General features: G+C 43.5%; 2 protein-coding genes across 2 annotated transcripts; one reads left to right on the top strand and one right to left on the bottom strand.

The window, feature by feature from the left end:
- The first annotated feature begins 26 nt into the window (after nt 1–26).
- On the top strand, nt 27–7,099 carry fbxl6 (F-box and leucine-rich repeat protein 6). Its single transcript, XM_076105621.1, has 10 exons — nt 27–96; nt 917–1,538; nt 2,467–2,625; nt 2,737–2,803; nt 3,351–3,482; nt 3,867–3,974; nt 4,097–4,210; nt 4,627–4,858; nt 5,133–5,376; nt 5,580–7,099. Exons 2-10 carry the CDS (start codon nt 997–999, stop codon nt 5,707–5,709), a joined length of 1,728 nt encoding a protein of 575 aa, XP_075961736.1. The 5' UTR covers nt 27–96; nt 917–996; the 3' UTR covers nt 5,710–7,099.
- Nucleotides 7,100–7,473: 374 nt separating this feature from the next.
- Nucleotides 7,474–21,554, bottom strand: eppk1 (epiplakin 1). The gene has a single exon (XM_076105619.1). It carries the CDS (start codon nt 21,470–21,472, stop codon nt 7,769–7,771), a length of 13,704 nt encoding a protein of 4,567 aa, XP_075961734.1. The 5' UTR covers nt 21,473–21,554; the 3' UTR covers nt 7,474–7,768.
- Between the last annotated feature and the right edge of the window lie 230 nt (nt 21,555–21,784).

Raw genomic sequence — 21,784 nt, 5'->3', positions numbered from 1 at the left:
TTGTCGAGATTTCCACCAATCACAGAGGGGATGTGAAATGCATTGTGGGTCTACTACTGAGACTGGAGCTGGAGGTTGCAAGCCGCCTAGCAGCAGGTAATGCAAAAATAACAACAGAATACTATTTTTTATTTTCAGAAAATATACTTTTAATTGTGTTTGTTGTTGAAGTGGCAACAGCTGCCATGCCATTGTTGTGCTACGTTTCGTTAAGCTGCATAGCGACTCGGTAACTAACTAGCCAGCGGTAATTGTACCAGTATCGTTAGCTTAGTTGACATTAACAACCTATTTGATTCCTTTAGCTAACTGCTAGTTAACACATCCGGGTTGCCAGACATTCATGCTATGATGTGTATATGTTTAGTTTGTATTTAACGCCTCAGAAAACGTTGTATTATCATGTGTTATTAACTAGCCACATCTTGAATGGATGTGACTGTTTGGTCTTCCGTTTACAAACAATCGGGGATGCGCACGCAGGTTTGAAACAGAAAACACATCAGAAAACGATGAAGTCAGTGTGTAGAAGACGTTAACTTGTCTTCGTCTTCCATTATCAAAATCGTTTTTAATACGCTGAACGTTGGTAGACAACAAAAACATTAACCACGGAGTCCTACCGTATCCAAGACTACAAATGGTCAGCACAGGGTTACACACCATACATACTGGTAGATTGAACAACACCCCACTGTGTATCATTATAGTTTTTGCACTTTTATAGTTTCACTAACGCAAAGTAATGCAATAAGATCAGAACCATGAAATAACATAAAATAGAAAAAACTTAGTTTAAGTAAATGTACCTCAAAAAAGTAACACGGAAATTCCTTTTTTTGCCGGCAAAATATGGAAATATGCTAGATAACATTCTTGGAGATACAGACTGATCTCATTCTTATTCTATTTTCAGATGCCGATACTTTACCTGTCCGTCAATGTCAGATTTTCTTTGAATGAAGCTCTGGATAAAGACTTAATTAGCAGCACACGATGGACTCCCCAGAAGCAGAGGCTTCAACCCACAGTGAGAGAAGAGAAGACACCGCGCCAAGCACATCAAATACCTCAGGCCAAGGACAAGATGGACCAACAAAGCCAAAGAAGGTGTCATTGAAGAGGACCAATGGTAAGCCTACAGATGCAAAAGCCAAGAAGCATAAAAAGGCCAGAGTCTCCAGGCCTGCCCAGCCTGGCTACACTGTCCATCAAGGGGAAGACATGCTTCTTGTCATATCGAGTTCTACTTCTCACTACGATGGTCCAGCCTGGACCCTCCCAAAGAAGGGAAGCAAAAAGAAGAAGCTCACTAAAGGAAAAGTGAAAGCTAAACAGATTAAGAAGAAGAGGAAGACAGTCCGTGCTATGCCTAAACCGGCAAATATGCCAGTTCCCAAGGAAAAGGAGGAGAGTGACTTGTTTGTGCCACAGAAAGCAACAGACCACAGATGGGGTCAAAGTCTTCCTGAGGAGGTGCTAATCAGTATTTTTCAGATGGTGGTCGTCCAAGATGGTGCTGTACCATTTCTCTGCAGGTAATAAACACATATTTGATCTGATGATTACTGAATGCTAACAAATACAAGCTTTAGATTGTGACCTGATTAAGATACAGGGCATGAGAATGGTAGATCCTTCTTTTTAATGATATCGTCTGTCGACTTTATATTTTGATGATCATAGCGTGTTATAAAGCTTTACAAAATTATGTACAAATGAATGATTCCAAAATAGTATTTAAACTATAGCCTAAAATACATGGGAAGAGTTTTTTAATGCGTAACACATTTCATTGCATTGAACATCTATTTCATTATTTCATGTCTGATTCTGTCTACATAAACAAGACTGCAGATCATTGTTATTGTCATAGTTGTTTAAACTGCTCATTGTTTTATTCATTAATCATTTGGTCCATAAAATGTCAGAACATAGTTTAAAAAAAGAGCCCAATGTGACGCCTTAAACTTCTCTAACCATCAGTCCAACGCCCAAATGTGTTCAGTTTAATAAAATAGAAGACCAGGAGAACCAGCAAACATTCAGATTTCATTATAGTTATTAATGTTATTTTATAAGTATCATTATGTAGTTTTCAACAGTATCTTCCAGCTGCAGTATATCACTTGTCATGCCCCCGCGGGCAGAGCCATTATGTTTTTTGGGTTGTTCGTCCAAACTTCCTTAAGTCTGTACGTCCATCCGCTTGTCTTAGGGACGCCTGGAGGGAATTTCCTTAAAATCTGGCACAAACGTGCCCCTGAACTCAAGGAGGAACTGATTAGAATTTGGTGGCCAAAGGTCACTGTGTCCTCTCAAAAAAACGTTTTTGGCAATAATTCAATTTCACACAAATAGGATACAGTGATGACAATTTGGACACTCGTGGATGTAAAACTGCAACTTGACTGGTTGGCAGAGGCATACATGGTAGTTGTAGTTTCCTCTGTGTTTGTGGTGTAGGGCGGGGAGAGTTTGCCGTCTGTGGAACGCTGCTGCCTCCAGCCCGGTCCTGTGGCGTAAAGTGACTGTAGGTCACTGCTGGATTGCTCCAGCGAAATCTCAGCTACCTAAAACTGAGAAGAAGATTAAGGACACTTTTAACTGGCTGGCACAGAACAGGTCTGTATTGTTAGTTTGATGTGAGCCGTGATGTAGTGTGTGCGGATCTACCTATCTTATATTTTTGATATCTGGAAAAGGAAAGTATAAAGTGCACTTCTTGCTCTCTAGGTTCTCTCAGCTACGAGACTTCTCTCTCTGTCACTGGTCAAAGAATGTTACTACCTATGCAGTAGAGGTAAGTCGTCAAGACTAGATATCTGTCCTTTTCAATCTACTATTTCATAAGCTTCTGAAAAGAATGGCTATTTTGACAATCATGTTTCTGTTAGATTTGATCCAAAAATACTTGCTGCTTCCATCTTCTCAAATGTGAGGATTTGATTTTGTTCTTTGTCATACACGACAATAAAGCTAAAGAATATTTTTCTTGTTTGACAATTTTAATACAACACCTTGGCCTCAGGGAAGTTATAGTCTGACATTTTAAATATAAGGCAATGAATCAAGAAAATAATAATAATATATAATCTGTTGATGAATCAATCATGAAAGTAATTGTTAATTGAGTCTTAATAGGATCGATTTAATGAACTTTGTTCTGAAACAAGAGATTCTACATTCGATAAGAAATGGGTCAATGTTGAAGTTAAGAGTCTAAAGGTTTATATTTATATATATATGTACAAAATATTGCCTGATAAATTATATGTTGCCGTTTTTTTTAACACGTTTATATATTTTTTTCCATATGTCTTTTCTGCTTATGTTGTGATCACATTTAGGTTGTGGCGCAGTTCTGCCCTCACCTTCGCTCCCTCAAGCTCTCCTACTGTACCGGCCTGACAGCAGCAGCCTTCCACACACTGGCTCTACACAGCCGGTCTCTGCAAAGCATGAACCTCCAATATTCAGAGGTACATCAAGAACTTGCTCAGTAGTTGTTTTAGTTTCAAGGTAGCAAAGACCAGGTATTACATATTGATATGTAAATGTGTAAAAAAACAGGAGTATGAAAACTGTCCAGTTTGGACCGGCTGCTGATCGTTTGTCGATGACTGCAGTCCACGTCTCTGAGGCAGGTCCCATGAGAGCAGTTCATCCTCTTTTGTATGGGCGCCCTGTCTACGCAGGACAATACATGATCCAACAGTTACAGTACAGGAATGGTTATAAATGGAATAGTTATTGTTCAATTTAATACACCAGTCACAGTCAGCAATTCCCAGCAGGTGTTCATTCACCACCTGTTTGGGTACATATTGAATTGATAATTTGTAGAAAATTAGTTTTTGTTGTAGTTTCAGGTTGAGGGACTCCTGGAGTACCTCGAAAATCATGGGAGCCAGATCAAGCAAATGTTGTTCACTCATGGACTAAAGAACGACAGACTTCTAACTGCAATCACCGTAAGCTCCACATCCCTTTTCTCTCCTAACTGTATGCTTTTATATGTATGTATCACACATAGCCCGAGCTACGGGGGACAAATAAACATTGTACACTCATTATATGGTATTTGTCTTTTCAGAGGGGGAACTGTCCTGATTTGGAGTTGCTGGAGGTCAACACTAAGCTCGACAGTAAAGATTGTGAACTTCCCGTTTGCATCCAGGCACTACAGATGGCCTGCCCTAAACTCAAGGTAAACAAATCATCTAATTTTTCAGTTTCCTACACCAATGGGATCAATATGATCATTGTGACTATACTTAAATGTGACTCTGAGTTGCGATGGTAATAAAGTGACCATTATAAATAGTACATTTTGCAGCTCTTGTATACATATGAAGGAAAATGCTTTTATAGCTGAAACAATTAACATAAAAATTAATCAGCAGTTATTTTGATATCTGATTAATCGTTCCAGTCATTTTTAAAGCATAAATCCCAAACTTTAGCTGATACCAGGTTTTCAATACCGGCAGATACGAATACTTGTTAATTGCAGCTTTAATTTCTGTCTAGTGATACATTTAGCACGTTCCATTTCACGTGTCAGTGAATGAATCAGTTTACTGTTTGTGTGGACCATGTTTACCTGTTCTAACTTCCCATCAGACCTTCCGGATGCTGAATGTCAGACCTCTGCATAAGACGATGCGTAATGGCGCCGACTCAACACTAGGCTTCCCGTTGCTGGAGGAGCTGTGTATCGCAACCACCTCTTTTTCCTACATGACAGACAAAGACTTGTTGGACATCCTCTTTGGCTCCACCAGGCTGCGGGTGTTGGACCTGCGAGGCTGTTCTCGAATCACACCCTCCGGTCTCACAACACTACCCTGTCTTGGTAGGCCTAACTCGTGCAATCTATACTCTCACTTTTGTCAATTCGGAGACGTTAAGTTACTTAAGTATGATTTATAATGGGACCTAATTTTGGGCTCATACTCAAAAACTTAGTGTGGTCTTTTCATATTTTAATTTTAGGTGTAGAAATAAGTACTTTTGCTCTGCTCTTCTTTATACTTTATACATTTCAGCTCTTGTTAAAAGAAAAAAGTTGTATCAAAAACCCATTTATGAATCGATACTACCTTCTTTATTTGTTTGCTGTTTGGCAGGGCTTGAGTGTCTGTTCTGGGGACAGTATTTCAGCAGCAATGTTGCGTTGCCATCACCTAAGAAGGGGCTTCACATGGTGACCCAGAAATGGAGTCGAACACTGCAACAGCTTGACATCGCAAACCAGCTCTTCTCCGGGGAGGACTTGGAGATGGCGATGAGTCACCTTGCCCACGCCACAGAGGCAGATACCCTGCGCTCACTAAACCTGAGTGGCACCAGGATCACACCACCTGCCCTCAGGTACGTCATGTATAGTTTCCCCTCTTAACTCTCCCAGTCCAAATAAACTATGAAACAGCACTTTTAAGAGACAATCTGCAGTATGAATAGAAATCAAGCATTGACGTTTGTAAATCCTGAGAACTGAAGGTTTAGCATGGTCATTATCTTTGTGAAGGATTTCTCAAGGAAAAAATAACGATCTCTGTTCTTTATTTTTGCAGGCCAGTCATCGGCCAAATGAGTGCTCTTAGCTACCTCAACATTTCATCCTGCCGTTATCTTCCAAGAGGACTGAAGAGAATTTACCGTGGCCAAGAGGACATTCGCCAGCTGCTGGACAAATTGAAGTAGTCGTCATATTCATTTAGTTCCAGAAATGGTTCCAGGCTTAGGTGAATGCCGTAAAGCAGTGGTCCCCAACCTTTTTTGCGCCACGGACCGGTTTGATGTAAGACGATATTTTCACGGACCGGCCTTCAAGGTGTGGCGGATAAACACGCCGAAATAAAATGATACTATCGGCATGAAAACAAATATAAAATGCATACAAAATACAACTCACAATAACGCTGAATCAGTGAGAGCCCTGAGCTTGTTTCTCGGCAACGGGACGGTCCCATCTGGGGTAATGGGAGACAATGGCACCCGAAGTCTGTTCCTTATGTCCAGTCTACTTCCTAATATTGTTTTGATTGCTGTGACTGCAGAACATCCTGCTTCACAAACAGGATGTGTGAAATGGAAGCAGGGTTTTCAGTGCTTTAGTGGCGATCTCCGGATATTCAGCCTTGATTTGAATCCAAACACCAGCAGAGTTGTTGTCTCAAACATACTTTTAAGGCCACCATCATTTGCAATCTCCAGCAGCTGATTTTCCTCTGTCGCCACATATTCTGCAGAGCGGGTTTGGCGTGTCAGAATTACTCCTGATATTTAATCAGACTCTTGATATTGTCTGTTAAATGAAGCTTTCTTTTTCTTGGAAGTTGTAGGCTCTTCTTCTGTCTCCTTAGTGGGCCTTTCTCCCTTTGCAAAGAAGCTCTCCAAAAGTTATTTACTCATTTTCGCTAGTTTGCGGCTTGATTTTTGAGGTAACATATCACGTGACCGAGACGAGCGTCTTGACATGTGTCAAGAGCCACAGGCGGATGAAATTGGGAGAGAATCCGGTCATTTTTCAAAATAAAACTTCTTTCATACTCTGATAATCAATAAAACGGAAATAATATAATATTTATTCTTTCTGTGCGGCCCGGTACCAAATGACCCACGGCCCGGTACTGGTCCGCGGCCCGGTGGTTGGGGACCGCTGCCTTAAAACACACCCCTTTGTGGATTATGTGGTTCAAGTAATGATGGATGATGGATTGTTGTAAGATATTTTACACACAGGTGTTTTTGTAAATGTTGTTTTATATGTATACCGCACCAATAAAGCCCTCCTTACTGTTCAAGAAAGCAAGGGTGTGGAGTCCACTGCTGTGTCACTCAGATAATATGAGTTAAGAGCACTGTCTACTCTACATGTAGCTAAGGGGGTGACATTGACATGTTTGATTTGAATACATTTATATGAATCACCCTAACTGTTAATCTACAGGGACATTCAGTTGTTTATACCTAGGATTCCTAGATTTGTTTTTTACTCTTTTTCTTACATACATTTTACACCAAGTTACAATATTACCAGACAAAAGTTTGTCAAGACATATTTGACATTAAAAATGAGTGTTCAACATGTCATGAAGTTTGTTGTATACTGTCTTTCCAATAGAGAGTGCTGTACACTCAAGGTAAATGTGCAGATTGACAGAGTGGGGTCATTCTTGCTGCATTCAAGCTGTTGTTGAGGACATTGTTTCAAATTTTTCCAACAGACATTTTTTTCCCACTCTTACACATTACAAATGGTTGAATTTGATTTGCTTTATTGTTGTTGAACAGGAAGTTTTATGGGTGCTTTTAGGGCTCTTAAACGTTGTCCAATCCACATGAAGACTCTTCAACCAGGAAATTATTTACACTATGTGTTGTACTGAACTAATACACAAATCAAGTTCCAAAAATGTCAAAATGTTCTTACAAAATTGTTGAAAGAAAGTCAAGACATGGTGGTCATATCTCACTTGTTTATTGAGCCACACAATGTAATAGTTGAAGCAGGACCGGTTTTACAATGACACAAAAAAAGCAACAGATGCATGGCTTGCTTCCAGGTGAGATCAACACAAAGTATACTTGGGAAGCACAATATTTCAGTAGAAACAGCTTTTGCCTAAATGCTGTAAAACATAACTAAATCCAGATTATATAGGCCAGGTAATAATATGCTCAGCTGAATCCCATCTAGTTACACTGATAATGCAGGAAAAACACAAGAGTAAATGATTGTAGAAAGCTTTACTTTCCTTCACCTGTGCAATGGGAGTAAGCTGAGGCCCGTGATGGGATCTGTGATACACCTCTCAACCAGCTGAAGATAGGTGAGATTCTCTTTTGTGTTGGGGTCAAAGAAGCCCTTTGTGTCGTCATCAGGGTCAGACAGAATCTGGTTCATTTCTTCATCAAAGTATCCTCTTTGGTACGCCACCTGTACAGGCACTCGATGACTGTGGACTGGGTCAATTATGCCGCCGGTGGCAATTTGTGCTTCAAGGAGACGGATTCCATGATCTTTAACAATGAGATCCTTTTTCAAGGCCTGGAACAATGAAATTATGTCTCCAGTGTAGGGATCTTTGTATCCTGTAACTGCCCTTTCTGCTGAAAGCAGCTTGTTTTTCCACTCACTGCCAACCACCCTTTGAGCTACAGCTTCCTCTACAGAAAGTTTCTTGTTTTTCACTGGGTCTATGACAAAGCCAGTGGCAGCTTGGGCCTCCAGCAGTATCAGAGAAGTACCAGGAGTCAGCAGGCTTTTGCTTTTGGCCTCATAGATGCTTAGTGTCTCTTTGGTGGACTGCAGGTACACTCCTGCAATGCTGTTGGTCCCTTCAAGGTACCTACGCACTGAATCCATTTCACTTACTTCTGTCACTGTGACACTCCCAGCAGTAAGACTTTTGTAGAGGTCCTCATTGATGATTTTTGATTCAAGCAACTCAGCAGCAGTGACGTCCTTTCTGATTCCATGGAAGTTTTTAACTTCATTTGTCTCTGTGACTGTAGTAGTGGTGGTAGTTTGAGTTGTGCTGCTATCCACTTTTGTTTCTGGGGGTTGGCACATGACAATTGAAGATGATGAGGTTGACGTGGTCTGCTGCTGATTGATTGTCAGGATGATTTCCAAGAAGCATTCGATTGTGATTGATCCAGACTTATACTGCTGCACAAGCTCTCTCCTCTTCTCCTCAGTGATGTATTTGGAGTAGAGCAGATCCCACAGAGACACTGTTGTTCCTTGATATTTCCCTCCTGCTCTGGTTGTTGTTGTAGACTTCAGAATGAGTTTTGTTGCCTCATCAACGAAGAAATAAAACTCGCCTTTCTTGGCAATCACCAGTAAGCTAAGGCCCGTGATGGGATCTGTGATACACCTTTCAACCAGCTGAAGATAGGTGAGATTCTCTTTTGTGTTGGGGTCAAAGAAGCCCTTTGTGTCGTCATCAGGGTCAGACAGAATCTGGTTCATTTCTTCATCAAAGTATCCTCTTTGGTACGCCACCTGTACAGGCACTCGATGACTGTGGACTGGGTCAATTATGCCTCCGGTGGCAATTTGTGCTTCAAGGAGACGGATTCCATGATCTTTGACAATGAGATCCTTTTTCAAGGCCTGGAACAACGAAATTGTGTCTCCAGTGTAGGGATCGTTGTATCCTGTAACTGCCCTTTCTGCTGAAAGCAGCTTGTTTTTCCACTCACTGCCAACCACCCTTTGAGCTACAGCTTCCTCTACAGAAAGTTTCTTGTTTTTCACTGGGTCTATGAGAAAGCCAGTGGCAGCTTGGGCCTCCAGCAGAACCAGAGTGGTACCAGGAGTCAGCAGGCTTTTGCTTTTGGCCTCATAGATGCTAAGTGTCTCTTTGGTGGACTGCAGGTACACTCCTGCAATGCTGTTGGTCCCTTCAAGGTACCTACGCACTGAATCCATTTCACTTACTTCTGTCACTGTGACACTCCCAGCAGTAAGACTTTTGTAGAGGTCCTCATTGATGATTTTTGATTCAAGCAACTCAGCAGCAGTGACGTCCTTTCTGATTCCATGGAAGTTTTTAACTTCATTTGTCTCTGTGACTGTAGTAGTGGTGGTAGTTTTAGTTGTGCTGCTATCCACTGTTGTTTCTGGGGGTTGGCACATGACAATTGAAGATGATGAGGTTGACGTGGTCTGCTGCTGATTGATTGTCAGGATGATTTCCAAGAAGCGTTCGATTGTGATTGATCCAGACTTATACTGCTGCACAAGCTCTCTCCTCTTCTCCTCAATGATGTATTTGGAGTAGAGCAGATCCCAGAGAGACACTGTTGTTCCTTGATATTTCCCTCCTGCTCTGGTTGTTGTTGTAGACTTCAGAATGAGTTTTGTTGCCTCATCAACGAAGAAATAAAACTCGCCTTTCTTGGCAATCACCAGTAAGCTAAGGCCCGTGATGGGATCTGTGATACACCTTTCAACCAGCTGAAGATAGGTGAGATTCTCTTTTGTGTTGGGGTCAAAGAAGCCCTTTGTGTCGTCATCAGGGTCAGACAGAATCTGGTTCATTTCTTCATCAAAGTATCCTCTTTGGTACGCCACCTGTACAGGCACTCGATGACTGTGGACTGGGTCAATTATGCCTCCGGTGGCAATTTGTGCTTCAAGGAGACGGATTCCATGATCTTTGACAATGAGATCCTTTTTCAAGGCCTGGAACAACGAAATTGTGTCTCCAGTGTAGGGATCGTTGTATCCTGTAACTGCCCTTTCTGCTGAAAGCAGCTTGTTTTTCCACTCACTGCCAACCACCCTTTGAGCTACAGCTTCCTCTACAGAAAGTTTCTTGTTTTTCACTGGGTCTATGAGAAAGCCAGTGGCAGCTTGGGCCTCCAGCAGAACCAGAGTGGTACCAGGAGTCAGCAGGCTTTTGCTTTTGGCCTCATAGATGCTAAGTGTCTCTTTGGTGGACTGCAGGTACACTCCTGCAATGCTATTGGTCCCTTCAAGGTACCTACGCACTGAATCCATTTCACTTACTTCTGTCACTGTGACACTCCCAGCAGTAAGATTTTTGTAGAGGTCCTCATTGATGATTTTTGATTCAAGCAACTCAGCAGCAGTGACGTCCTTTCTGATTCCATGGAAGTTTTTAACTTCATTTGTCTCTGTGACTGTAGTAGTGGTGGTAGTTTTAGTTGTGCTGCTATCCACTGTTGTTTCTGGGGGTTGGCACATGACAATTGAAGATGATGAGGTTGACGTGGTCTGCTGTTGATTGATTGTCAGGATGATTTCCAAGAAGCGTTCGATTGTGATTGATCCAGACTTATACTGCTGCACAAGCTCTCTCCTCTTCTCCTCAGTGATGTATTTGGAGTAGAGCAGATCCCAGAGAGACACTGTTGTTCCTTGATATTTCCCTCCTGCTCTGGTTGTTGTTGTAGACTTCAGAATGAGTTTTGTTGCCTCATCAACGAAGAAATAAAACTCGCCTTTCTTGGCAATCACCAGTAAGCTAAGGCCCGTGATGGGATCTGTGATACACCTTTCAACCAGCTGAAGATAGGTGAGATTCTCTTTTGTGTTGGGGTCAAAGAAGCCCTTTGTGTCGTCATCAGGGTCAGACAGAATCTGGTTCATTTCTTCATCAAAGTATCCTCTTTGGTACGCCACCTGTACAGGCACTCGATGACTGTGGACTGGGTCAATTATGCCTCCGGTGGCAATTTGTGCTTCAAGGAGACGGATTCCATGATCTTTAACAATGAGATCCTTTTTCAAGGCCTGGAACAACGAAATTTTGTCTCCAGTGTAGGGATCGTTGTATCCTGTAACTGCCCTTTCTGCTGAAAGCAGCTTGTTTTTCCACTCACTGCCAACCACCCTTTGAGCTACAGCTTCCTCTACAGAAAGTTTCTTGTTTTTCACTGGGTCTATGAGAAAGCCAGTGGCAGCTTGGGCCTCCAGCAGAACCAGAGTGGTACCAGGAGTCAGCAGGCTTTTGCTTTTGGCCTCATAGATGCTAAGTGTCTCTTTGGTGGACTGCAGGTACACTCCTGCAATGCTATTGGTCCCTTCAAGGTACCTACGCACTGAATCCATTTCACTTACTTCTGTCACTGTGACACTCCCAGCAGTAAGATTTTTGTAGAGGTCCTCATTGATGATTTTTGATTCAAGCAACTCAGCAGCAGTGACGTCCTTTCTGATTCCATGGAAGTTTTTAACTTCATTTGTCTCTGTGACTGTAGTAGTGGTGGTAGTTTGAGTTGTGCTGCTATCCACTTTTGTTTCTGGGGGTTGGCACATGATAATTGAAGATGATGAGGTTGACGTTGTCTGCTGCTGATTGATTGTCAGGATGATTTCCAAGAAGCGTTCGATTGTGATTGATCCAGACTTATACTGCTGCACAAGCTCTCTCCTCTTCTCCTCAGTGATGTATTTGGAGTAGAGCAGATCCCAGAGAGACACTGTTGTTCCTTGATATTTCCCTCCTGCTCTGGTTGTTGTTGTAGATTTCAGAATGAGTTTTGTTGCCTCATCAACGAAGAAATAAAACTCGCCTTTCTTGGCAATCACCAGTAAGCTAAGGCCCGTGATGGGATCTGTGATACACCTCTCAACCAGCTGAAGATAGGTGAGATTCTCTTTTGTGTTGGGGTCAAAGAAGCCCTTTGTGTCGTCATCAGGGTCAGACAGAATCTGGTTCATTTCTTCATCAAAGTATCCTCTTTGGTACGCCACCTGTACAGGCACTCGATGACTGTGGACTGGGTCAATTATGCCTCCGGTGGCAATTTGTGCTTCAAGGAGACGGATTCCATGATCTTTGACAATGAGATCCTTTTTCAAGGCCTGGAACAACGAAATTGTGTCTCCAGTGTAGGGATCGTTGTATCCTGTAACTGCCCTTTCTGCTGAAAGCAGCTTGTTTTTCCACTCACTGCCAACCACCCTTTGAGCTACAGCTTCCTCTACAGAAAGTTTCTTGTTTTTCACTGGGTCTATGAGAAAGCCAGTGGCAGCTTGGGCCTCCAGCAGAACCAGAGTGGTACCAGGAGTCAGCAGGCTTTTGCTTTTGGCCTCATAGATGCTAAGTGTCTCTTTGGTGGACTGCAGGTACACTCCTGCAATGCTATTGGTCCCTTCAAGGTACCTACGCACTGAATCCATTTCACTTACTTCTGTCACTGTGACACTCCCAGCAGTAAGATTTTTGTAGAGGTCCTCATTGATGATTTTTGATTCAAGCAACTCAGCAGCAGTGACGTCCTTTCTGATTCCATGGAAGTTTTTAACTTCATTTGTCTCTGTGACTGTAGTAGTGGTGGTAGTTTGAGTTGTGCTGCTATCCACTTTTGTTTCTGGGGGTTGGCACATGATAATTGAAGATGATGAGGTTGACGTTGTCTGCTGCTGATTGATTGTCAGGATGATTTCCAAGAAGCGTTCGATTGTGATTGATCCAGACTTATACTGCTGCACAAGCTCTCTCCTCTTCTCCTCAGTGATGTATTTGGAGTAGAGCAGATCCCAGAGAGACACTGTTGTTCCTTGATATTTCCCTCCTGCTCTGGTTGTTGTTGTAGATTTCAGAATGAGTTTTGTTGCCTCATCAACGAAGAAATAAAACTCGCCTTTCTTGGCAATCACCAGTAAGCTAAGGCCCGTGATGGGATCTGTGATACACCTCTCAACCAGCTGAAGATAGGTGAGATTCTCTTTTGTGTTGGGGTCAAAGAAGCCCTTTGTGTCGTCATCAGGGTCAGACAGAATCTGGTTCATTTCTTCATCAAAGTATCCTCTTTGGTACGCCACCTGTACAGGCACTCGATGACTGTGGACTGGGTCAATTATGCCTCCGGTGGCAATTTGTGCTTCAAGGAGACGGATTCCATGATCTTTGACAATGAGATCCTTTTTCAAGGCCTGGAACAACGAAATTGTGTCTCCAGTGTAGGGATCGTTGTATCCTGTAACTGCCCTTTCTGCTGAAAGCAGCTTGTTTTTCCACTCACTGCCAACCACCCTTTGAGCTACAGCTTCCTCTACAGAAAGTTTCTTGTTTTTCACTGGGTCTATGAGAAAGCCAGTGGCAGCTTGGGCCTCCAGCAGAACCAGAGTGGTACCAGGAGTCAGCAGGCTTTTGCTTTTGGCCTCATAGATGCTAAGTGTCTCTTTGGTGGACTGCAGGTACACTCCTGCAATGCTATTGGTCCCTTCAAGGTACCTACGCACTGAATCCATTTCACTTACTTCTGTCACTGTGACACTCCCAGCAGTAAGATTTTTGTAGAGGTCCTCATTGATGATTTTTGATTCAAGCAACTCAGCAGCAGTGACGTCCTTTCTGATTCCATGGAAGTTTTTAACTTCATTTGTCTCTGTGACTGTAGTAGTGGTGGTAGTTTTAGTTGTGCTGCTATCCACTGTTGTTTCTGGGGGTTGGCACATGACAATTGAAGATGATGAGGTTGACGTGGTCTGCTGTTGATTGATTGTCAGGATGATTTCCAAGAAGCGTTCGATTGTGATTGATCCAGACTTATACTGCTGCACAAGCTCTCTCCTCTTCTCCTCAGTGATGTATTTGGAGTAGAGCAGATCCCAGAGAGACACTGTTGTTCCTTGATATTTCCCTCCTGCTCTGGTTGTTGTTGTAGACTTCAGAATGAGTTTTGTTGCCTCATCAACGAAGAAATAAAACTCGCCTTTCTTGGCAATCACCAGTAAGCTAAGGCCCGTGATGGGATCTGTGATACACCTTTCAACCAGCTGAAGATAGGTGAGATTCTCTTTTGTGTTGGGGTCAAAGAAGCCCTTTGTGTCGTCATCAGGGTCAGACAGAATCTGGTTCATTTCTTCATCAAAGTATCCTCTTTGGTACGCCACCTGTACAGGCACTCGATGACTGTGGACTGGGTCAATTATGCCTCCGGTGGCAATTTGTGCTTCAAGGAGACGGATTCCATGATCTTTAACAATGAGATCCTTTTTCAAGGCCTGGAACAACGAAATTTTGTCTCCAGTGTAGGGATCGTTGTATCCTGTAACTGCCCTTTCTGCTGAAAGCAGCTTGTTTTTCCACTCACTGCCAACCACCCTTTGAGCTACAGCTTCCTCTACAGAAAGTTTCTTGTTTTTCACTGGGTCTATGAGAAAGCCAGTGGCAGCTTGGGCCTCCAGCAGAACCAGAGTGGTACCAGGAGTCAGCAGGCTTTTGCTTTTGGCCTCATAGATGCTAAGTGTCTCTTTGGTGGACTGCAGGTACACTCCTGCAATGCTATTGGTCCCTTCAAGGTACCTACGCACTGAATCCATTTCACTTACTTCTGTCACTGTGACACTCCCAGCAGTAAGATTTTTGTAGAGGTCCTCATTGATGATTTTTGATTCAAGCAACTCAGCAGCAGTGACGTCCTTTCTGATTCCATGGAAGTTTTTAACTTCATTTGTCTCTGTGACTGTAGTAGTGGTGGTAGTTTGAGTTGTGCTGCTATCCACTTTTGTTTCTGGGGGTTGGCACATGATAATTGAAGATGATGAGGTTGACGTTGTCTGCTGCTGATTGATTGTCAGGATGATTTCCAAGAAGCGTTCGATTGTGATTGATCCAGACTTATACTGCTGCACAAGCTCTCTCCTCTTCTCCTCAGTGATGTATTTGGAGTAGAGCAGATCCCAGAGAGACACTGTTGTTCCTTGATATTTCCCTCCTGCTCTGGTTGTTGTTGTAGATTTCAGAATGAGTTTTGTTGCCTCATCAACGAAGAAATAAAACTCGCCTTTCTTGGCAATCACCAGTAAGCTAAGGCCCGTGATGGGATCTGTGATACACCTCTCAACCAGCTGAAGATAGGTGAGATTCTCTTTTGTGTTGGGGTCAAAGAAGCCCTTTGTGTCGTCATCAGGGTCAGACAGAATCTGGTTCATTTCTTCATCAAAGTATCCTCTTTGGTACGCCACCTGTACAGGCACTCGATGACTGTGGACTGGGTCAATTATGCCTCCGGTGGCAATTTGTGCTTCAAGGAGACGGATTCCATGATCTTTAACAATGAGATCCTTTTTTAAGGCCTGGAACAACGAAATTTTGTCTCCAGTGTAGGGATCGTTGTATCCTGTAACTGCCCTTTCTGCTGAAAGCAGCTTGTTTTTCCACTCACTGCCAACCACCCTTTGAGCTACAGCTTCCTCTACAGAAAGTTTCTTGTTTTTCACTGGGTCTATGAGAAAGCCAGTGGCAGCTTGGGCCTCCAGCAGAACCAGAGTGGTACCAGGAGTCAGCAGGCTTTTGCTTTTGGCCTCATAGATGCTAAGTGTCTCTTTGGTGGACTGCAGGTACACTCCTGCAATGCTATTGGTCCCTTCAAGGTACCTACGCACTGAATCCATTTCACTTACTTCTGTCACTGTGACACTCCCAGCAGTAAGATTTTTGTAGAGGTCCTCATTGATGATTTTTGATTCAAGCAACTCAGCAGCAGTGACGTCCTTTCTGATTCCATGGAAGTTTTTAACTTCATTTGTCTCTGTGACTGTAGTAGTGGTGGTAGTTTGAGTTGTGCTGCTATCCACTTTTGTTTCTGGGGGTTGGCACATGACAATTGAAGATGATGAGGTTGACGTGGTCTGCTGCTGATTGATTGTCAGGATGATTTCCAAGAAGCGTTCGATTGTGATTGATCCAGACTTATACTGCTGCACAAGCTCTCTCCTCTTCTCCTCAGTGATGTATTTGGAGTAGAGCAGATCCCAGAGAGACACTGTTGTTCCTTGATATTTCCCTCCTGCTCTGGTTGTTGTTGTAGATTTCAGAATGAGTTTTGTTGCCTCATCAACGAAGAAATAAAACTCGCCTTTCTTGGCAATCACCAGTAAGCTAAGGCCCGTGATGGGATCTGTGATACACCTCTCAACCAGCTGAAGATAGGTGAGATTCTCTTTTGTGTTGGGGTCAAAGAAGCCCTTTGTGTCGTCATCAGGGTCAGACAGAATCTGGTTCATTTCTTCATCAAAGTATCCTCTTTGGTACGCCACCTGTACAGGCACTCGATGACTGTGGACTGGGTCAATTATGCCTCCGGTGGCAATTTGTGCTTCAAGGAGACGGATTCCATGATCTTTAACAATGAGATCCTTTTTCAAGGCCTGGAACAACGAAATTGTGTCTCCAGTGTAGGGATCGTTGTATCCTGTAACTGCCCTTTCTGCTGAAAGCAGCTTGTTTTTCCACTCACTGCCAACCACCCTTTGAGCTACAGCTTCCTCTACAGAAAGTTTCTTGTTTTTCACTGGGTCTATGAGAAAGCCAGTGGCAGCTTGGGCCTCCAGCAGAATCAGAGTGGTACCAGGAGTCAGCAGGCTTTTGCTTTTGGCCTCATAGATGCTAAGTGTCTCTTTGGTGGACTGCAGGTACACTCCTGCAATGCTATTGGTCCCTTCAAGGTACCTACGCACTGAATCCATTTCACTTACTTCTGTCACTGTGACACTCCCAGCAGTAAGATTTTTGTAGAGGTCCTCATTGATGATTTTTGATTCAAGCAACTCAGCAGCAGTGACGTCCTTTCTGATTCCATGGAAGTTTTTAACTTCATTTGTCTCTGTGACTGTAGTAGTTGTGGTAGTTTTAGTTGTGCTGCTATCCACTGTTGTTTCTGGTGGTTGGCACATGACAATTGAAGATGATGAGGTTGACGTGGTCTGCTGCTGATTGATTGTCAGGATGATTTCCAAGAAGCGTTCGATTGTGATTGATCCAGACTTATACTGCTGCACAAGCTCTCTCCTCTTCTCCTCAGTGATGTATTTGGAGTAGAGCAGATCCCAGAGAGACACTGTTGTTCCTTGATATTTCCCTCCTGCTCTGGTTGTTGTTGTAGATTTCAGAATGAGTTTTGTTGCCTCATCAACGAAGAAATAAAACTCGCCTTTCTTGGCAATCACCAGTAAGCTAAGGCCCGTGATGGGATCTGTGATACACCTCTCAACCAGCTGAAGATAGGTGAGATTCTCTTTTGTGTTGGGGTCAAAGAAGCCCTTTGTGTCGTCATCAGGGTCAGACAGAATCTGGTTCATTTCTTCATCAAAGTATCCTCTTTGGTACGCCACCTGTACAGGCACTCGATGACTGTGGACTGGGTCAATTATGCCTCCGGTGGCAATTTGTGCTTCAAGGAGACGGATTCCATGATCTTTAACAATGAGATCCTTTTTCAAGGCCTGGAACAACGAAATTTTGTCTCCAGTGTAGGGATCGTTGTATCCTGTAACTGCCCTTTCTGCTGAAAGCAGCTTGTTTTTCCACTCACTGCCAACCACCCTTTGAGCTACAGCTTCCTCTACAGAAAGTTTCTTGTTTTTCACTGGGTCTATGAGAAAGCCAGTGGCAGCTTGGGCCTCCAGCAGAACCAGAGTGGTACCAGGAGTCAGCAGGCTTTTGCTTTTGGCCTCATAGATGCTAAGTGTCTCTTTGGTGGACTGCAGGTACACTCCTGCAATGCTATTGGTCCCTTCAAGGTACCTACGCACTGAATCCATTTCACTTACTTCTGTCACTGTGACACTCCCAGCAGTAAGATTTTTGTAGAGGTCCTCATTGATGATTTTTGATTCAAGCAACTCAGCAGCAGTGACGTCCTTTCTGATTCCATGGAAGTTTTTAACTTCATTTGTCTCTGTGACTGTAGTAGTGGTGGTAGTTTGAGTTGTGCTGCTATCCACTTTTGTTTCTGGGGGTTGGCACATGACAATTGAAGATGATGAGGTTGACGTGGTCTGCTGCTGATTGATTGTCAGGATGATTTCCAAGAAGCGTTCGATTGTGATTGATCCAGACTTATACTGCTGCACAAGCTCTCTCCTCTTCTCCTCAGTGATGTATTTGGAGTAGAGCAGATCCCAGAGAGACACTGTTGTTCCTTGATATTTCCCTCCTGCTCTGGTTGTTGTTGTAGATTTCAGAATGAGTTTTGTTGCCTCATCAACGAAGAAATAAAACTCGCCTTTCTTGGCAATCACCAGTAAGCTAAGGCCCGTGATGGGATCTGTGATACACCTCTCAACCAGCTGAAGATAGGTGAGATTCTCTTTTGTGTTGGGGTCAAAGAAGCCCTTTGTGTCGTCATCAGGGTCAGACAGAATCTGGTTCATTTCTTCATCAAAGTATCCTCTTTGGTACGCCACCTGTACAGGCACTCGATGACTGTGGACTGGGTCAATTATGCCTCCGGTGGCAATTTGTGCTTCAAGGAGACGGATTCCATGATCTTTAACAATGAGATCCTTTTTCAAGGCCTGGAACAACGAAATTGTGTCTCCAGTGTAGGGATCGTTGTATCCTGTAACTGCCCTTTCTGCTGAAAGCAGCTTGTTTTTCCACTCACTTCCAACCACCCTTTGAGCTACAGCTTCCTCTACAGAAAGTTTCTTGTTTTTCACTGGGTCTATGAGAAAGCCAGTGGCAGCTTGGGCCTCCAGCAGAATCAGAGTGGTACCAGGAGTCAGCAGGCTTTTGCTTTTGGCCTCATAGATGCTAAGTGTCTCTTTGGTGGACTGCAGGTACACTCCTGCAATGCTGTTGGTCCCTTCAAGGTACCTACGCACTGAATCCATTTCACTTACTTCTGTCACTGTGACACTCCCAGCAGTAAGATTTTTGTAGAGGTCCTCATTGATGATTTTTGATTCAAGCAACTCAGCAGCAGTGACGTCCTTTCTGATTCCATGGAAGTTTTTAACTTCATTTGTCTCTGTGACTGTAGTAGTGGTGGTAGTTTTAGTTGTGCTGCTATCCACTGTTGTTTCTGGGGGTTGGCACATGACAATTGAAGATGATGAGGTTGACGTGGTCTGCTGCTGATTGATTGTCAGGATGATTTCCAAGAAGCGTTCGATTGTGATTGATCCAGACTTATACTGCTGCACAAGCTCTCTCCTCTTCTCCTCAGTGATGTATTTGGAGTAGAGCAGATCCCAGAGAGACACTGTTGTTCCTTGATATTTCCCTCCTGCTCTGGTTGTTGTTGTAGACTTCAGAATGAGTTTTGTTGCCTCATCAACGAAGAAATAAAACTCGCCTTTCTTGGCAATCACCAGTAAGCTAAGGCCCGTGATGGGATCTGTGATACACCTCTCAACCAGCTGAAGATAGGTGAGATTCTCTTTTGTGTTGGGGTCAAAGAAGCCCTTTGTGTCGTCATCAGGGTCAGACAGAATCTGGTTCATTTCTTCATCAAAGTATCCTCTTTGGTACGCCACCTGTACAGGCACTCGATGACTGTGGACTGGGTCAATTATGCCTCCGGTGGCAATTTGTGCTTCAAGGAGACGGATTCCATGATCTTTAACAATGAGATCCTTTTTCAAGGCCTGGAACAACGAAATTGTGTCTCCAGTGTAGGGATCGTTGTATCCTGTAACTGCCCTTTCTGCTGAAAGCAGCTTGTTTTTCCACTCACTGCCAACCACCCTTTGAGCTACAGCTTCCTCTACAGAAAGTTTCTTGTTTTTCACTGGGTCTATGAGAAAGCCAGTGGCAGCTTGGGCCTCCAGCAGAACCAGAGTGGTACCAGGAGTCAGCAGGCTTTTGCTTTTGGCCTCATAGATGCTAAGTGTCTCTTTGGTGGACTGCAGGTACACTCCTGCAATGCTATTGGTCCCTTCAAGGTACCTACGCACTGAATCCATTTCACTTACTTCTGTCACTGTGACACTCCCAGCAGTAAGATTTTTGTAGAGGTCCTCATTGATGATTTTTGATTCAAGCAACTCAGCAGCAGTGACGTCCTTTCTGATTCCATGGAAGTTTTTAACTTCATTTGTCTCTGTGACTGTAGTAGTTGTGGTAGTTTTAGTTGTGCTGCTATCCACTGTTGTTTCTGGTGGTTGGCACATGACAATTGAAGATGATGAGGTTGACGTGGTCTGCTGCTGATTGATTGTCAGGATGATTTCCAAGAAGCGTTCGATTGTGATTGATCCAGACTTATACTGCTGCACAAGCTCTCTCCTCTTCTCCTCAGTGATGTATTTGGAGTAGAGCAGATCCCAGAGAGACACTGTTGTTCCTTGATATTTCCCTCCTGCTCTGGTTGTTGTTGTAGACTTCAGAATGAGTTTTGTTGCCTCATCAACGAAGAAATAAAACTCGCCTTTCTTGGCAATCACCAGTAAGCTAAGGCCCGTGATGGGATCTGTGATACACCTCTCAACCAGCTGAAGATAGGTGAGATTCTCTTTTGTGTTGGGGTCAAAGAAGCCCTTTGTGTCGTCATCAGGGTCAGACAGAATCTGGTTCATTTCTTCATCAAAGTATCCTCTTTGGTACGCCACCTGTACAGGCACTCGATGACTGTGGACTGGGTCAATTATGCCTCCGGTGGCAATTTGTGCTTCAAGGAGACGGATTCCATGATCTTTAACAATGAGATCCTTTTTCAAGGCCTGGAACAACGAAATTGTGTCTCCAGTATAGGGATCGTTGTATCCTGTAACTGCCCTTTCTGCTGAAAGCAGCTTGTTTTTCCACTCACTGCCAACCACCCTTTGAGCTACAGCTTCCTCTACAGAAAGTTTCTTGTTTTTCACTGGGTCTATGAGAAAGCCAGTGGCAGCTTGGGCCTCCAGCAGAACCAGAGTGGTACCAGGAGTCAGCAGGCTTTTGCTTTTGGCCTCATAGATGCTAAGTGTCTCTTTGGTGGACTGCAGGTACACTCCTGCAATGCTATTGGTCCCTTCAAGGTACCTACGCACTGAATCCATTTCACTTACTTCTGTCACTGTGACACTCCCAGCAGTAAGATTTTTGTAGAGGTCCTCATTGATGATTTTTGATTCAAGCAACTCAGCAGCAGTGACGTCCTTTCTGATTCCATGGAAGTTTTTAACTTCATTTGTCTCTGTGACTGTAGTAGTTGTGGTAGTTTTAGTTGTGCTGCTATCCACTGTTGTTTCTGGTGGTTGGCACATGACAATTGAAGATGATGAGGTTGACGTGGTCTGCTGCTGATTGATTGTCAGGATGATTTCCAAGAAGCGTTCGATTGTGATTGATCCAGACTTATACTGCTGCACAAGCTCTCTCCTCTTCTCCTCAGTGATGTATTTGGAGTAGAGCAGATCCCAGAGAGACACTGTTGTTCCTTGATATTTCCCTCCTGCTCTGGTTGTTGTTGTAGATTTCAGAATGAGTTTTGTTGCCTCATCAACAAAGAAATAAAACTCGCCTTTCTTGGCAATCACCAGTAAGCTAAGGCCCGTGATGGGATCTGTGATACACCT

This window comes from Anarhichas minor, unplaced genomic scaffold, assembly GCF_050575085.1.
Source record: "Anarhichas minor isolate MPS153535 unplaced genomic scaffold, ASM5057508v1 ptg000033l, whole genome shotgun sequence".
NCBI lineage: Eukaryota > Metazoa > Chordata > Actinopteri > Perciformes > Anarhichadidae > Anarhichas > Anarhichas minor.
Note: the sequence above shows the minus strand (reverse complement) of the source record. Positions and strands in the feature narration are given on the sequence as shown.

Coding starts and splice junctions, on each gene's coding strand:
- fbxl6 (XM_076105621.1), top strand. CDS start 997: ATGGACTCCCCAGAAGCAGAGGCTTCAACCCACAGTGAGAGAAGAGAA. Junction 3,975..4,096: donor GACTTCTAACTGCAATCACC/GTAAGCTCCACA, acceptor TTGTCTTTTCAG/AGGGGGAACTGTCCTGATTT. Junction 4,211..4,626: donor TGGCCTGCCCTAAACTCAAG/GTAAACAAATCA, acceptor ACTTCCCATCAG/ACCTTCCGGATGCTGAATGT.
- eppk1 (XM_076105619.1), bottom strand. CDS start 21,472: ATGTGCCAACCACCAGAAACAACAGTGGATAGCAGCACAACTAAAACT.